This window comes from Pinus tabuliformis, chromosome 8 (assembly GCF_031772625.1).
Source record: "Pinus tabuliformis cultivar Carrire ecotype Pingquan chromosome 8, CPIR1, whole genome shotgun sequence".
NCBI lineage: Eukaryota > Viridiplantae > Streptophyta > Pinopsida > Pinales > Pinaceae > Pinus > Pinus tabuliformis.
The window spans coordinates 1,289,130,058-1,289,147,909 of record NC_142294.1 but is presented as its reverse complement, the minus strand read 5'-3'; the positions used below and the strand labels follow the sequence as shown (position 1 = coordinate 1,289,147,909).

Here is a 17,852-nt window from a genome sequence, read left to right as displayed (position 1 = left end):
GATACTCTTAGCCTGCATATCAACAAGGCTGTAAATGAAAATATGTGGTGCCCCCTTAAAATCTGCAGAAATATTTCTTTATCACATAATTTATTTGTTGATGATATCATCTTATTCGCCATGTTTTGCAGGGTCACTTGGTTACGTTTCTATGATATCATAAAAAACTTTCAAATGGCTACGGGTTTACAAGTTAACAATGAGAAGTCTACTATCTATCACTATGATTTAAATCATGAAGATGTTTTATGGTTATCAGAGCTATTTGGAATGAATGCACAGTCTATCAGCTGTGGCATAAAGTACTTGGGCTTCCAGATTAAATCTAATGGTTACTCGAAATCTGATTGGAATTGGATCTTGGATAGATTCTACAGGAGGATTTCTGCATGGGAATTCAGATGCCTCTCCTTGGCGGGAAGAATGATATTAGTGCAATCAGTTTTAAACCAACTTGCAGTTTACTGGGCGCATTTATTTCTCCTTCCGGCGAGTATTATTAATAACATGAATAGATTATCAGCTAATTTTATATGGGGGGGTCAAGCTGAAAGGAGGAAATACCATCTCATAAAACTTGCTAGTATTTCATTACCAAAGAATATGGGAGGCTGGGGCTTGATTGATTTGCGCTCTTTCGGAAAAGCCCTATTGTGCAAGTCGCTATGGAGAGCTATACAGGGTGAGGGTCCATGGAGTTACATGATTCAGATGAAGTACTTAGGCAGGAAGAGCTTACAGTTCTGGTTCAGGAAAGGTTCCATTGGTGCTTCATATGGGTCTCCAATCTGGCTTAGTTTTCGCAGGATTGAACCGTATTTCTTAAAGAATTTAATCTGGCATTTTCAAACTGGAAGTAAGATACTTATTGGCAAAGATCGTTTCAAATGCGGCGCTGAAGAGTTAAATATACCTGAATCCTTACTGAATTTCTTTCATAGAAGAGGCATGTTTTATTGGGACAGTTTGATTGCTGGCTGGCAAGGCCCCATCCCGATGTGGAAAGAAGCTGGCGATTTGCAAATGCCCCAGGAGATTGCACATCAATGGGTTCGCATTAGGACGGGTCTTCGGAACTGTGGCATTTTCCGTTCAGAGGATTCTGACTATCTAACATGGAACATTTCGAAAGAAATAAATGTTGTGAGAGTAAAAGAGGTTTATCAACATATGATATTGCAGCAGATTCCCTGCACCCCTGTTTTTCCTCAGATTTTCTGGAAGGATGGCTGCCCATCGAAAATGATCCTATTTGCTTGGCTTGCTTTTCACAACAGAAATTTAACATGGGAGAATTTAATGAAAAGAGGATGGCACGGCCCAAATATTTGTGCATTATGCAGATCGGACGGGGAAAGTAATGTGCATTTATTTTTAAAATGTAAAAAAACGAAGCAGATATGGCTGGCATTAGAAAAAGAATATGGTTTTCAGCACTGCTCACAGGATTCAATTTATGAATGGATTCTATGGTGTAGCGGACAGAAAGAAACATGGCGAAGGATTTTTATCCTTTCCCTGTGGAACATTTGGAAGTGGCGCAACCTCAACATCTTTAAAGGCTCTAATTCCTCATGCTCGGAAATCATAGATAGGATTTCTGCTAATTTTGATGCCCTCCCACAGAAGTCTACCAATCAAAAAAAGATTGTTTCCGAATTGCAATCAACGGAATGCTCAACTTTCCCATTAGCGTTCTTCGACGGTGCTGAACAGCTGGGTGTATGTGGATGTGGTTTTATCATTATGATGAACGAAAACACTCATTTCTCCATCCACTGGAACGGAGGTTCTGGCTCCAACAGCAAGGCGGAGGCTATGGCTCTTGCTGGACTCTTAAAATTTTGTCTTTTCCTTGATATTCAACAGGTATCAGTATTTGGAGATTCGAAAGTTATGGTCGATTTCGTATCAAGGAAAAATCACATTTTAGTGCCTCACCTGACTGGCTGGATGGATAGGATCAACTATTTCTGGGGCTGCATGGTCGGAAGTTCTATTGGTCACATCTGTAGGGACAAAAATATGAAAGCTGATGCTCTTTCTAAATTGGGCCTCCTATCTTCTCCAGGTTTATGGTATTTACAGATTTTCTCTGAGGGAGATACCTTTCAGATCCACGAATTTGCTCTCCCGGATTTCTAGTCTCTGCTGGTCTTCATGTCTTTCTGCATGTATTTTGTGATTATGCATATAGCCTCTCTATATTATGTGAATCATGATATTTTGAAGTGCTATGCTAGTTTGATTAGTTGCTGATTATCATTAGATAGATATACCCACATGCAGATCCTTTTATGAGCAAATGTATTTGACCAAAGGTTTTTTTAAGTCATCTCAGATGTAATTATTATGAAACTCTTATATCTCTCATATAATATATTAATGCTTTTTTGTTCTGAAAAAAAGGAGAAGCTAGTTCCCCAGCAAAAGCCCCTTATAAAGCCCTCTCTATTAAATAAGTTGAATATATATTACAAACTATATTTTATGATGAGATACTTATATTTTTTTAGCTCATTAATCCACGTATTGAGCAATTGCTCAATATGTTAATTTTTATACGCAATCAAATTACATAAACATTCAATATAGGCATCTGGATCTTATCTCGGTGGAGGTGCTACAATGATATGGCAATGGTATCAACTGATGATCGGCCTCCGAAGTGTCGGGCAGAGAATACCGTATGACACATATTTGGAGATTTAAATGAAAATTTTCGTATTGAATTTGTTCACATTGAAAATTATGATATTATATCGTTGACATTGAAAATTATGATATTATATCGTTGAATACCGTATGACACACATTTGGAGATTTAAATGAAAATTTTAGTATTGAATTTGTTCGCATTGAAAATTTTATGATATTATATCGTTGAATACCGTATGACACATATTTGGAGATTTAAATGAAAATTTTCCAATTGAATTTGTTCACATTGAAATTATGATATTATATCGTTTTGTTGATAAAGTGAATGAGAATTGAATATTTATTATAAATGGAAAAGGTTATTGGTTTATTTTATTAAATAAATGAAATATATATTACAGATTATATTTTATAATGGGATATTTTATTTTTGGTTTACTAATCTATATATTGAGTAATAATATGTTTATTTTTCTAACTAATGAAATTAGAAAAAAATAAATTAAAATAATGTTTAAAAATAATAAAATTTAATATATAAAATTAAATTATAAAAATTTGATGAAAATTTTAAATCAACCCCAAAATAATATAAGTTTGATGATAAACTCAATCCAATATCTTCTTCTTATTTTAAGAATAATAATATATTAAAAATAATTAAATATTTAAATACAATATTTTTGGAAAACCCAAGTTAAAAGGATAATATAAAATTAGATCAAAAGGAATCAATGGTGGGTGAAGGCGGTTTTCCACGATATCATTCACTTACTCAACATTGCACTGATTTGAATGACAGTCCGCTGTTTTGTATTCGTTTAAAATCGGGAGAAAACCCAGACTTCAAACATAATTCCAATTAAATGTGTAACCAAAATTGTTTACATAGACGGAGACGCAGGCTTCTAACATAATTCCAATTCCAGTTAAATTGGTAACAATTAATATAATTACATATTAAAAACAAAACAAAAAATTTAAATACAAACTTTTTAGAAAACTTAGTTAAAAGGATAATAAAATTAAGCCAAAAGGAATGAAGGGTGGGTGAACTCTGTTTTCGACGCTAATCATTCACTTAACATTGCATTGATTTGAATGATAGTCTGCTCTTTTGTATTCGATTAATATTGGCGATAAAACACAGACTTCTAACATGATTCCAATTCCAATTCTAATTAACTGTAACCAAAATTGTTTACATAGTCGGAGAATTCTAACATAATTCCAATTAAATCTTAATTTTATTTAACCCATAAACATTAATATAATAAGATATTAAAAATAAATTAATAATTTAAAATATAAATTTTTTCCTAAAATTTTAGTTAAAAGGATTATATAATATTAGATCATAGTTAAAAAGATAATATAAAATTAGATCAAATGGAATCAATGGTTGGTGAAATAAGTAAACGCATGTGTTAGGTAGGCATGTGGGCTGTGAGTCTCAACTTTCCTATTTCCAGTAAGTGAGGAGGATATTAGTAAGGTTATCAATGTGTTTTATTTAAGGAGTTATATCTCTATGGATTTTGTTATGAGATATCTCAAAGTAAGATAATTTCGAGACCTTAGAAATGTTATTGGCTATAATATTTTTTTTACAGTCAGATATACCATAGTGAGATGCAGTCCTTTAAAAGGTTGGTGATGTCCCTCCAACCAATTATTGAAGAAATACTAGGTCAATGACTTATCATCTAGAAGGAATAGATATGCCAAACAAAACTCTCACCCCCGGACTCACTCTTCATTCAAGCCATGTCCTCCATGATAAGGTTGCTAAAATATTTGATTAGTTACAGCTATGATGCCACCAGAAAGGCCCTTCTAAGAAATGGAACTAATTCATAGAGGGTGCAATATCTCTCTCCCATAGCCTTTGTTATCCAAAGAACTTGGTGGAGTTAGGAATGTAGATATATATGTTTCAAAAAACATTGATTCATGTATTTGTGTTTTAGTCTAATATTCTACTAGTTATTACAGGCATAAGGAATTTTCCTTGGAGCAATTTCACAAACAAAGGCTTTGCTTGTGGGTGCTAATACTATCACCTTTACTACAACCACATTACAATGAAAGATGCATTGATTGATAAAACTATACTATAATTGGCTTTATGATGGAATTGGTTTAAAACTATGTTGTTTTGGCCACAGATGAGAGATAGTCAAAGTACGGAAGACTCTTTATTTGTTCCAAGAGCCAGAGGTGAGGCATGTTACAAGAATAATTATTGAATGGGTGATGGCTTAGTAGTTAGGATGGGCTGTAGGTATAGGATATCCTCCCTTTTTTATTTTTTTATTTTAATGTCATGGAGTGTCTTTTGGTTTACCTTAGTCTCATCTCTAAAATCATTTATTTTTAGCTCAAAAAATTGAGGGGAAGAAAGAAATAGAGGATCTCTAACGGGACTGTTTAGTAGTACATCTGGTGTAAAATTGAAATTAAATTTTATAATAACTAATAAACTATGTAATTTCTACTTTTAATAATTTTTAAATTAATTTATGATTTTTTTTAACTATATTAAACTTTTCTTCCATACATTTCTAAACATTCTAATATTAAAATTTTTAAATTAATTTATGATTTTTTTTAACTATATTAAACTTTTCTTCCATACATTTCCAAACATTCTAATATATATTGATAATTAGTCGATGGAAAGCAAATATAAAATAGTCAAATTCTTTCCATGGACTTAATAACATATTAAAAATAAATAAATAATTTTAGATACAAACTTAAAAAAAAAACATTCATTAGAAAGATAATTGGCGATAAAACGGAGACTTCTAACATAATTACAGTTCCAATTAAATTTGTTTATAAAAACAAGAAACTTTGTGTCTGATATTCCACGCCATCATTCACATGCTTAGTTACTTAGCTCTGCAGTGATTTGATTAATAATCTGCCGTTTTCAGTCCGATTGAAGTTGGGGATAGTGAAATTCTTTCAATAATCGACATCCGTAATTGAGCATTGCGCCTGGCCTCCAGAACTCTAGATTAAGGAGCAACAGCTGCGGAAGGTACGTCGGGACTTGTCAGGTCGGGTGCGTGCACACTCTCGAAGCAAGCTTTGTGGGCGAGTGAACTGCTTTCCAAGGTAGGATTCGTAACTTCTAAACCCCTGCTTTATAGAATCTCCATGTCTGCTAATTGGCCATATTATGAGCAGTGATATCGATTGCTGCATAAAGTTGTCAATAAAGCTAAAGCTGGTTTTCCCTAGAAATAGACATAATGGTCGAAAGCTACGATAGTCAAGTTGCAAAGAAAGACGGAGCTACTTTTACCAGTAAATAGGCATAATGGTTTGAAGATACAATAGCCAAGTTGCTAGGAAAGTGAAAATTTAGATAGCGTTGTGCAGGGAAATAGGTTGCTGAAGGTTGAATTGCAAAGGAATGCTATGACTCACTTTTGACGTCCTTGGATTGAGTAGCACCTCAACTTCTCAGAGATTAGAACTAGCATTTGCACCAGATGTTGCAAAGAAAACGCCGTAAGGCATAAAGTGCGGAAATCCATTATCCATGTAGTGTGTGCATTATTCAACAAGGTGGATCTCTTTAAATTTGTTGCAAACATTTATGTTATTGCATTGCTAATTTATTTAGAATCTACTACTACCTCCTCTTCTTGGAATATTAAATTTCTTATCACCCCATGATGACAATTCCTCTAATTATTGGAATCACAATTTTTTCCACTTTAGTGGGTTTACCGTCAACCTAAAGAAACATGAATTTGAGTCACTCAACTAAAAAGAAATTGCTAAATTGCTATTTATCATGTTTTGAGTAAAAACAATTAATAACTCATATTTACAACCCTTGAAATATTTACAACCTTTTAAGTCTTGTATTTGTAACTCATATTTATAACCCTTTAAAATGAAACTAACTATCTATATTTTTATTAATAATAAAAAGAATCTTCTTTATAAAACTGATACTCACATGCTACTCCTATTGAAAAGAATCAATACTCTTTGATAAGCAAGGAAAGCATTATACTCGACCTCAAGGAACTCAGTGGGCAAAATTATCAATAACTAGTTAATATTGATTTGCATCAATTTCTTTTGGTCCAACCAACAATTAAAATCCATCCCCTGCCACTACAACAATAATACACCATATATCACCTTCCCATTAAAACTGAGAATGAGCTGCAAGTAACTGTGAGAACGCGGATGCCTCATAAGCATGGAGTTAAGTTTGATCCCTGAGCTTTGCTACAATCCTCAACTGTAGAAATATTGAAATTTTTAAGAAGACTTTGGCCATTTCATAAGCTGCTGAGTTGACAGCAGAGTTTGTCTGTTGCTGAGTCCCAATCATAGAGATGTCTATATGAGTTATGTCAATGTCTAAGTAGAGCTGTTGAATATGGAATGTCGGTGTAAGTCCTCATCTATGTCCAACTTATGTCAAAGCAAGGATGCTACATAGGAACAAAGAATTGGTTAATTGGTTGTGTTAAGTTCATGTGCTGGCCTAGCAACCCTGGAACAGGGCAAACAGGTTCATGCTCAAATAATCAAAGTGGGATTGAGTCAGATGTTTTTGTGAGAAGTGCCATAGTTGATATGTATGCTAAATGTGGGAACCTAGATGGGAACCTAGATGATGCACGGCTATCATTTGATAAAATTTACAAACCTGACACGGTCTTATGGACCACAATTATATCAGCATATGCTCAGCATGGACATGGCAGGGAGGCATTACTACTCTTTGAAGAAATGCAACAAGCAGGCTTGACTCCAAATCACGTTACATTTCTTGGTGTTCTGGCTGCATGTAGTCATACAGGCCTAGTGGACAAAGGCTGGCACTATTTCTTATCCATGAGTCAGCATCATGGTATTAGACCAAGAGTGGAGCACTATGTCTGCATGGTAGATATTCTTGGTCGTTCAAGGCACTTGGATGAAGCAGAGGACCTTATCAACTCCATCCCTTATGAGCCTGATGCTATTCTGTGGAAGGCCTTGCTTGGTGCTTGCAGAGTCCATGGAAACCTTGATATAGGTAGACGTGCAACATAACACCTTTTTGATTTGGAACCTCAAAATGCAGCTTCCTATGTCTTGCTGTCAAATATTTATGCTGCTGCAGGCAAGTGGGATGATGTTGCAAAGGTGAGAAGAATGATGAAAGATAGGGAGGTAAAGAAGAATCCTGGATGTAGTTGGATTGAAATCAAGAATGTGGTGCACAAATTTATTGTAGGAGATAGATCACACCCACAGTCAGAGAGAATTTATGCAATGCTGGATCACTTGTCTAAGCGGATGAAGGAGGCAGGATATATGCCTGACATGTTGTCCGCCCTGAAAGCAGGGAAAAGTCTAGCTAAGGTTCAGCTAATGCGACACCTTCTGAAGCAAAGAACGATCCATTACCCAGCTTCTGGAGTGAGGATACCAATCCTCGACCTCTCCCTTGGCTTACAGGAGCGGAAACCTTGCTCATTTCTTGTCTCTGCAATAATCCTCGTCTGGCGGGTAATTGACTCCACGAGGGTTCATCATCTCATCTTCCTCTTGCGATTGCTCTCTTGGTTGAAAGTGGTTCTTCTCCCCTTTTTGCTATGAGTTATCTAGGTCTTATGAGACCCGTCTTGTTTTCTTGTTCACAGGTGAGTGAATGGTTCTCAATCACAGTTCGAAGGTGGTTTGAAATTATCTTCCCCTAAATAACCAAGTGCTTCCTTTCTTTTTCCAGGTTGACAAATGTTCCACCAAGTCTGCGGCTTATTTTTTTTTTTGTTATTAATGCATGGACCCTATTTAATTTCTACGGAAGAGTTTCTCGGAGGAGGGTTTCAGATTTAGCTATGGCTACTTCAACGACGTTTAGGTAGTTTTAACTGCTCTAATTTCTTCTTAATAGTCTAGTCAAGGAGAATGATTACTACAGTTTCCTAGCTTTTTTAGTTTAGACAATGCGATTGATATTTTCATATTGTTTTTCAATTTTCTGGATGTAATGGAACTTAGTTCTTCTTCTGCTTATACCCATACCATGACTATAAGGATTTATTTTAAATTCAGTGTGTAATGAATGACGATTTTTCTTGTTATGTTGTTATTCTATATTTTCAGAATGTCTTTCAATTTTATGTATGTAATGGAACTTAGTTCTCCTTCTACTTATATCCATACCGTGATTTCTGTGTGTAATGGAACTTAGTTCTCCTTATGCTTATACCCATACCGTGACCATAAGGATTTATTTTAAATTCAGTGTGTAGTGAATGACGATTTTCTTGCTATGTTGTTATTCTATGTTAGTTATCTTGACAACCACCATGGATTTGGTTCCCTTAAACTTGCTATTTACAAGAATATGGTTTGTGATCTTTCCCGGGTAAGCAAGGGTCTGGCCTGCCTGAACTCGGTTTAACCCACAGGTATAATGTTCTACACTTTTCTTAAATGCACAGTCAGGGATTACTCTTACCGATGGCTCTTGACGGTTATCAAGTGTGAAACTGTGCAATGCCCTGTTTGGAAACAACATGAACATGGAGTATGGGATGTTAGCCACCCCATCTCAAAGCAATTCAACAATTCAAATGTTGAAGTGTTTCATGTTGCCCATTTTCTCAGAGCATGCTTTCTTTGCAACCGACAATTGAACCATTGGAATGACATCTACATGTATAGGTTTGTTATAATGATCACAACATGGTTTTTATGTTAGAATTTTCTTTAATCTTTGAAATTCACCTTGAATTGATTATAATTTCCAATTCTCAAGAGCTAATCTCATTCTCTGTTTGCTGATTAATGCAGAGGTGACAAAGCATTCTGCAACGTGGAATGTCATTACAAACTGATTTTGATGGGTGAACAAATGAAAAAATTAATTGCTTCTCCACCATATTCATGGAGTGATACTTGTTACGGTAGAAATATTTTCTTAAGATTAGAGGCATGAGAACTGTCCATCTGTTATATTCTATGTATTGTTTGCATCAGAGAAGCTGTTGAAAAATGCAAGGCCACAGATGATATAAAAATATATCTTTGTTTTGCTCGGAGGGAAAGGGAAGGAATGGGATGGTGTGCCCTTTTTTGAACCATATCAATTTGGAATGAGCTTTCTTGTGGTAAAAAATGCATGGCCACAGATGATATAAAAATATATCTTTGTTTTGCTCAAATGGAAAGGGAAGGGATGGGAAGAGGGATGGGATGGCGTGCCCTTTTCTGAACCATATCAATTTGGAATATCAATTTGGAATGAGCTCTCTTGTGGTAAAATTTGTTCTATTTTGAAATTTGATAAGAAAACTAGAACTATTGATGCTTGACATATTCTCTGAGTTTTGTTTAAGTGAATCTTATTGGTTTTAAATACAACCCCTGTTGTACTTGTTTCAATGTGATTCAGATCCAATTCACAGGAAAGATTAAAAAACACGAAGTGTGACTGCAATGCAAAATTTGCACATTATGTAATACTCCTAAAAATTCATCTGAACGATGTTTCATAAACTCATAAAATCGGTCTTAACTATGACTGATAACTGATAAGCCAGGCAGGATAAGTTATTTATTGGGGAAAGGTCATATGTTCGATCCCACAAATAAATAAAGAATGGCTCCTCTTAACACGATATAAATTGAGTACCTTGTTCAGTTTAGTGACACCCCTGCAATTAGAGAAGAGAAATGGATGAAAGGGAAAACAAAATTTGGAGATAAGCCCCCTATTTGGGAACAAGCAGCTGCAGTGTTGTTGAGTCTTTTTGGTTTCTGGATTGATCCTTTTCTGCTCCTTTTCTGCTGCATCACAGAAACAAGAACACCCACCTCGGAAGTTATATAGCTTTCTTCAACTTTCATAGTTTGTGCATGTCCATTGAAGTTGGTATTCTGCAGTGTTGTTGAGTCTTTTTGGTTTCTGGATTGATCCTTTTCTGCTCCTTTTCTGCTGCATCACAAAAACAAGAACACCCACCTCGGAAGTTATATAGCTTTCTTCAACTTTCATAGTTTGTGCATGTCCATTGAAGTTGGTATTAGAAGTGCCGACTTGGCTCCTGATTCCAAATTCAAAATAGAATAGATTGAGCTTTCATATAACACAGAAACGTAACCATGAATTTGTGCAAATTACACTTATTTATGAAGAAACCATGAAAACTTAGTATTTTCATTCAAAACAACATTAAAAAACTATATAAGTGTGAATGCAATTGTTGAATTTTGATTAATATCATGTGCTACTACTTTAAATGTTAATGAAATAACCTTTCCTATGTAGAAGGCAGAGTGATTACTATCTACTCTTAGGGCTACCGCTTGTTGACTACCTGGCCCTGCTGCATTTTCGAATGTTATATCCCGTGCTAAGAAGCCATCAGCATTTACAGCTGCAATTGTGAAAACAAATAAATTAGCAATCCTCAACATCTAAAACAAGATTTAGTGGGATCGAGGAATATGGATTGATTGAATTTTCCTTTGATAAGAGTTCAAAACCAAAGAACGATGGTAATTGTAAGTATTAAATTCCGTCTTTGTTTAGAAATAGCATACACATATTTATCTAGTTATCAGAATAAACAGAGGATCCGATTTTAGCATATGCCCATTGAAATTTCTCAAACTTACAAACCCCAATGCATGTTGAAAGACATTACACCTATCATATGAAAGGGTTCCAAATATCTTATTCTTAAAATGTAAAACGATAATTAATTTTTTTGCTGCTTTAATAGGATGAAAGAAGTGCAGAATCTGCAAAAATAAATGTTATTGCTCTCTTCTTCTCAGCAACCTACAATCTGAAGAAAAGCATTATTGCTTCCCTTGCAAATGACGGATTGCATTCCAAGCACTGCTGGATTTTGATTGTTTCCTTCTCCTCTCATTTGTATTTTGTTGATGCTTTCTAGATCAGCATTCCTTTGCAAGGGAAAGGGAATTAATCTGGGTTGAACTCAAGTAGAAAATTTCTCTCTCATTAATTGGATGGTCATTTTCACAATTGATTGTCTCCAAAGAAGTCTTGTCAGCCAAATCTCTACCTTTCCTCAGGCTTTTAAGTTTAACCAGCATGCAGGCCCTCAGTGTTGTGGTTTGGCATTTTTATCCAGTAGTTCTTAGCAACATGGCAGAAAGGGCACACTTTATGTCCATGCAGAAGGAATTGGAAGCAATGGTAGTGGATTCCTTGGCCACAGAATTGAACAAGCGTTTAAAGCCCTTTGGGTTCTGCAAGAAGACCCATAAAAATCTGCAAATGTATCAAAGAGAATTGCTTCCTAGATCATACTTGTACAATAAGTGATCATAGTAGAAGGTCATTTGATTGTGAAACCGTTGTGGGATTCAATCCAAGTGACCTGAATGTAGAAATTAACAAACTCTACAAGCTTATTTAAATGTGAATATTTTATCATTTTCCATTCAATGATAAATTTTTTCAGAATGTTTGGCTAGTTAACCCTCAATAGGAGTTTCTTCAATGGAATTCACATTAACAATTGAAAAGTCAAAGTTGTCTTCTCTATCATGGCCCATGTATTTGGTTGTCTCCTTCCAAATTTCAGGAATTGCCTCCCTCACATTATGAATACTTTCTAGGGAATAATCAGCTTCCTCAGATTTTACAGAGCTGCCCACCTTCCCAAACAACATACCAAATTAAGTAAGAAACCAATAAATATCAAGCCACCAAGAATGATAATCTAGACTTTCAAGTAATCTTTTTACTTCTCTCAGATTCAAAAGAAATTTGACTACGAACAGGAGTTTTCGAGTCCAATGGTCAAAACTATTAAAACAATTTTCACAATTTACAACACAGAACTCTCTTTCCCCCACTATTTTTCTGTAACGAATAAATTCCATCTTAAACCTTTCCCACTATGTCACAAAGAATTATAAAGTTTCCTGCAATTTGATAAAATTATGACATGCACTAGTAATTTCTGAGGGTCATTTGAGGGCTTACCAGAACTGTATTAAGGCCTGTTGCTTTTGCTCCTGCTATGTTTCGGACATTGTCATCAAAGAAGAGCTGCAGAAGAGTTCGAAGAAAGATCACTGTAAAAATATGTAAACAAATTAAAGACAAACGCTGGAAACTTACTGTTCTTGGTGGATCTGCATTTGCAATTGTGAGTGCACGCTTCATGGCTTCAATTGAGGGCTTGATAAAAACAGGAGAAGTATTGGGTTTGCATTCATCAGTTTGTTGATTAAAAGGATAAGCCATATTAAGGCTCTCAAAACATATGACATCCTCAAAACAGTCTTCCAAGCCTAGTCTTTTTAGGACTTTACATGCATGAGTCTTATCTGAATTTGTAAATATCTGCACATAAGATATCTCCAAACAATAGTTATGGTTGCATTCATTTCATTTTATTCTTAGAGAAATAATGCCAACTATTGTATTTTTCATGATCTCTTTCAACTATCCACAGGGGAAGCAACCTTATAGAATTGTGTTTGTGCTTGTAAGGCTTTAAATTCTATTGAAGTTGACCTAAAAATTGAATTGATGCAACTCATTACCAAATACTTACCAATTTCCTTTGAGGCATGCTCATCAAAACGCTTCTCAGTGCAGGGTCTGGTTCAATGACTTCATATGGCAAGTTCCCATGCACAAATCTAGAAATTATGAAAATTACACATGTATAAGATTTTCCTTTTGATAAAATGCCAATAAAGCATATGCACCTAGCCAGATAAATTTCAATTATCTCAGGGGAGAAATAGAGGTGAATCTCCTCACTAAGCCATGATGCTTAGTGATACAATTTAAGCATGAATGTCATGGAAAATTAAATACAAAAGCTGAAAAGCTATTTCTATTTTTCTGAAATAGGTCTCTCACAGCACTCTATATTGATTTTCTTTTTTGCTCATTGTAGGAAAGGAAAAATGTGACAGAAACAATCATTCACAGCACAAACAAAATAGAATTGCACCTGTGATATTCATCTGCATCAACCTCATAACCCAGTTTCTGCAACTTTAAACAACAGTTATTAGTCACAGTCAAACAGCCTAAATCCTCCAAGCAATGATACCTCTGTTCTGCTCTATGAAGTTGTCACATGGTGATGCTTAAAGGGGAGTGAATAAGAATTGATTTTTTCTTGCAGATTGAATATGGAAGGCGGGAAATCTTACTCTCAGCCCAGCCAGAGTGCTCCCATTGGTTTTATAAAATTCTGTACGGAGGCTGGAAACAATTTCTCTGCTGAATCCGAAAACTTGTGCAAGAAACTCTGGAACAACATTAATCAAATCCATGAAACAACACCCAGGGAGAAAAAACTAATTGAATTCTAATAGAGGAAGGAAAAAATAATCTGTATGTAAAACTTAATACGGGACATAATTCACAGCACACCATCAATATTCTTGCGGCAGGCTGTGGCAATGCCTGTACTGGAAGGATACAGAGTATCATCCAAATCTGTGACAAAAATAAAACAGAGCGTCAAAATAACTTTGGAATTTCTGGCAAAATATTCATGATAAATGCAATTAAAGATATGCGAAAAGTTCAAATTGAAACAGAATCCAGGATTTCTTCTGAATTCATGCCAAAAGTACCGAAGAGCAGACAATCGAATTGAGTTGTTGATTGTTCCATCATATTCATATCACAGAATTCGCAATTACAGAGGCAATGGATATTTGCACTGAGCCTACGAAAACCACATTGAATATGCAAAGAAGTTATATATATATATAGAGAGAATTCAAGTTGCAGGCATGGTTGGTCGGAGGCTACGCGGTGAAGGAATCGACGTGGAATCCTGCAACTAGATTCATGTGAAATGAAGGTGTCACACTGAAATACAAACGCATTTACCATTTGGAGATTTTCAGTAGGATTGTGTACAGGGTTTTGTTCTTCAAGCAGCATTAGAAGCTTCTCTATTTCGTTCCTTTTAGCCACTGGAACGCCGAAAACACCCCTGTTCAGGCCTTGCATTGACATTCACAAAACCCAAACGGGCAATCAGCAATTTACTTTCAGAAAAGGCTTAAATCCTTCAGCTCCGAATTACTGTTATCATCCAAAATGCAATAAGGACCCCAAATTCAATAACAGAAAGCATAACATACCCATGTAAGAATAAGCTAACCTTGTAAGGAATTTTTTAGGGCTATTTTTAGTTGATCAGTGCTCCCAACCTCTGGAGTCTCCCTGGAAAGCTCTGTTCCTGCACTCGCATTCAGAGACCTGATCTGCTGCACATCGCATCTGATGGCGCCGCCTTTGATGGCATGATCCAGCAGCCTATGATCCAGTGGAATAATTACCCAGAGGAAAAATACGAAGACCGGCAAGAACAGGGAGCCTGAAACCAAATCCAGAGCGATGAAACCAAATCCAGAGCGAGGGCAAGCGTTTGATCTGAGGTACAAACCCTGCTGCCCGGATGAAACTATTCGATGAAACGCCCAAACCGTTTGGGCAACCCCGATCAACGGCTGAAATGGTTGCAATCGTCTAACATATAATCCTGTGGCTTAGAAGATGACAGGTAGGCAGAGAGGGAAGTTGATCTCAGAGGGAAACGCCTTACGGCGTAAAAATTATTTACGAGGCCGTTGGATTGCAGGAGATGAGAATAGAAAAGAGCTTAGAGCGACAAGAATTCCCTGCGTTCGGGCCGATGACCGTCAAGATGAAACCATTAGTAATGAGCCAATTACTTGTCCTATGTGTGGCTATGCGGATGCCTCTCTCAGCGGCTGATCCATACACCAATATCGTTTCAAGTTATTGCGGGACTGATATTACATATAGGAACGGTAGTGCATTCCAGCTTAATGTAAACAAGGTTTTGGAAAGACTGGTGACAGATGTTTATTACAGTGCATCCGGTCTTTATAGTATTGGTGACGTGGGATTTAATACTGCTGTTTATAGGCTTGTCCAGTGCAGAGAAGATTTAGGTCCCTATGATCGTCAACGCTGTGCATCCACGGCGAAGACACTGCTTCTTCAGGGATGTAGTGGCCCTTATGGATACATTCAACTAAACGGCTGCCTCTTACGTTACGATTATCATAAGTTTAATTACTACAAATCTATAGAGGGACCGGGGTCTTTTATTATGCAGTTTGGTCTTAGTGTGGAAAGAACCAAAATAAAAATGGTATCGTCTTCCAGCAAAATCTAAACAAAGTTTTGGAATCATTGGTGGAGAATGCTAATCCCACAAGATTCAATACTTCCAGTGTTGTTGAGGGAGCAAACAGCAACATTGCGGTTTATGGGCTAGTCCAGTGCAAGGGAGATTTAGGTTCCTCAGCTTGCAAACAGTGCGCATCGACGGCCAAAGAAAATCTTGTTGACAAATGCTACAATACTTCTGGAGTCATTCATCTAGACGGCTGCTTTTTACGCTACGCCAATAATGATACTTACAACTATCTGGAGAATATGCAGATTACTCCAACAGATGTTTCTTGCAACAGTGGCAAGAGCAGTCAGCCACAAGAGTTAAAAAAAACTGTGAGTGTCCTGCTCTTAAATATTATCACTGAAGCTCTGCGGACTCCCAAACTTCCAAACTTTTCGCTACAAATTTAGTGGGCGCGACTTCGAATTTAACAGGGCATATCTACGGCTTAGCTCAGTGTTGGGGACATCTGGCCCAAACAAGCTGCAGTTCATGCCTAACGTCTGCCTTGGAATATATATTCTTATGCCAAACTGGAGCTCTTGGGTCTCAAATCGCACGTGACAAATGCTATTTGCGTTACAAGGTTTTTGAATTTTTCAGCGCTTCCGTTCTCTCCTCAACACCCCAAAGCGAAAGTCCTAGTTTGCCAGGTATCTTCCTTCATATAGCTAACAATAATAAGGAGCATATAATAGCTCTGTAACGTTTTCATTTTCCCCAACTAAAACATAGCCAATTTACTGTGATTTCTTGTGCAAATTCGCAGAAAACAAAAATGGGAGCAATCTCTGGCCGAGAAAGGGACCTCCAGCATCCAGTATTTTTTTTCACGTATCTTGCAATGATTAGGGTTATATTTGTTTTGTAAAGATTTCATTTTAGTGAATTAAAACACTATTTAATGAGATGTCATGAGAGCGTTTGCAGAAGGCAAGGTTCTTGGGAGAACACTGGGCGTAATAGGTGCGGTCATTGGATTTACTGTAACCATTGGCCTTTGGATGTGGTGTTTCTCATCTAGCCGAAAAAGTCGGGACCGGATTTCTGGAACCCAAGGTCCTGAAATTGTTCTTTAATATTTCAGTGTTATGGTTGGAAATAGTAATCCCAACCACCGCAATAAACCCAGTTGTTGGAAATAATAATCTCAACCACCACAATAAACAGTAGCCATATTTGTCAGACGACCACCACAATAAACAGTTGTTGGAAATAATAATCTCAACCACCACAATAAACAGTAGCCATATTTGTCAGACGTATTTTTGCAGGTTGCGTCTCTGGTTGAAGATAGAAGGACCAAACCCAGACGCGAACCATTTAGAAACTCAACAAAGACATTTAAAGAAGTTATGTACTTTGGTAAACAGATATGGGCAAGCATTCATTCAGCAACCTTTGCCCACACTCCAGAAACACCTGCACGATTCTGAACACACTCAACAACAACATCACATTAATTATTTTTCTCTGTCATGAATTAAATGTAAAATTGTATGTTGAGTTAAATATGAATGTAAAATTCATTTTGATAGCAATGTAGAGAGGTTAGAGAGTAAGAGGTAAGAAAAAGAGCGCAAGTCTCTGTGGAGAAAATGGTGGAGCAAATTTTGGTAGGCATGTGAAAACAATAGTTACTTGGTTTTGTTTTACACTGTGTTATTCCGCGTAAGTTTAAATCACTGTAACTTTTATTTTACTTGATGAATGAGCGGCACGTGTAAATGTATTTCATGTTTTAGAATTCAATACCAAGTTTTTATTGTGTTGCTCCAAAACCTACTTCTTCATTTTTGCCGTGAGTAAATATTGTTCATAAGTCTCTGAAATAGCTGCGCGGTGCGTGAAATCCAAGTGTGGGAAATAGCCTCTCTGTGGGCTAAGGTACTCCCCGAAATCAGCTTCGCGGTGTGCGAACCTAGTTTCGCGAAAGTAGCTTCGAAGTCATAACTCTCTGCCTCTCCTTTCCCCGAAAACGAAAAT

General features: G+C 36.3%; 2 protein-coding genes and 1 pseudogene across 15 annotated transcripts; 2 read left to right on the top strand and 1 right to left on the bottom strand.

Annotated features, from left to right (window-relative positions):
- Positions 1-7,173: 7,173 nt before the first annotated feature.
- Positions 7,174-7,737, top strand: LOC149240159 (pentatricopeptide repeat-containing protein At2g13600 pseudogene; annotated as a pseudogene).
- A 6-nt stretch (positions 7,738-7,743) lies between these two features.
- LOC149240158 (pentatricopeptide repeat-containing protein At1g09410, mitochondrial-like) lies at positions 7,744-9,860 on the top strand. The gene is made up of 2 exons (XM_089373644.1): positions 7,744-8,196; positions 8,331-9,860. The coding sequence occupies exons 1-2, from the start codon at positions 7,840-7,842 to the stop codon at positions 8,385-8,387; spliced, it is 414 nt and encodes a 137-aa protein (XP_089229770.1). The 5' UTR covers positions 7,744-7,839; the 3' UTR covers positions 8,388-9,860.
- A 266-nt stretch (positions 9,861-10,126) lies between these two features.
- Positions 10,127-15,248, bottom strand: LOC149240157 (uncharacterized protein C24B11.05-like). 14 transcript variants are annotated; one of them, XR_016246487.1, is made up of 11 exons: positions 14,820-15,206; positions 14,543-14,658; positions 14,281-14,375; positions 14,075-14,140; positions 13,852-13,949; positions 13,647-13,690; positions 13,239-13,326; positions 12,800-13,024; positions 12,662-12,727; positions 11,016-11,075; positions 10,127-10,633 (listed from the first exon to the last, which is right to left on the bottom strand). XR_016246487.1 is itself a non-coding variant. In XM_089373641.1 (10 exons), the coding sequence occupies exons 3-10, from the start codon at positions 14,327-14,329 to the stop codon at positions 12,148-12,150; spliced, it is 654 nt and encodes a 217-aa protein (XP_089229767.1). In that variant the 5' UTR covers positions 14,330-14,375; positions 14,543-14,658; positions 14,820-15,248; the 3' UTR covers positions 11,017-12,147. The 14 variants fall into 14 exon arrangements, 8 of the variants coding, with proteins under 8 accessions (XP_089229767.1, XP_089229768.1, XP_089229764.1 ...); XR_016246483.1 differs by having other exon boundaries at positions 10,127-10,742; positions 10,954-11,075; positions 14,820-15,205; XR_016246486.1 differs by having other exon boundaries at positions 10,954-11,075; positions 14,820-15,205.
- Between the last annotated feature and the right edge of the window lie 2,604 nt (positions 15,249-17,852).

Excerpts from the sequence above, each read along its gene's own strand:
- LOC149240158 (XM_089373644.1), top strand. The coding sequence starts at position 7,840 with ATGATGAAAGATAGGGAGGTAAAGAAGAATCCTGGATGTAGTTGGATT. Across the intron at positions 8,197-8,330 it reads CAATAATCCTCGTCTGGCGG|GTGAGTGAATGGTTCTCAAT; the intron begins GTAATTGACTCC and ends TCTTGTTCACAG.
- LOC149240157 (XM_089373638.1), bottom strand. The coding sequence starts at position 14,329 with ATGAATATGATGGAACAATCAACAACTCAATTCGATTGTCTGCTCTTC. Across the intron at positions 14,141-14,280 it reads ATTCGATTGTCTGCTCTTCG|ATTTGGATGATACTCTGTAT; the intron begins GTACTTTTGGCA and ends TTTTTGTCACAG. Across the intron at positions 13,691-13,851 it reads GCACTCTGGCTGGGCTGAGA|TTGCAGAAACTGGGTTATGA; the intron begins GTAAGATTTCCC and ends TGTTGTTTAAAG.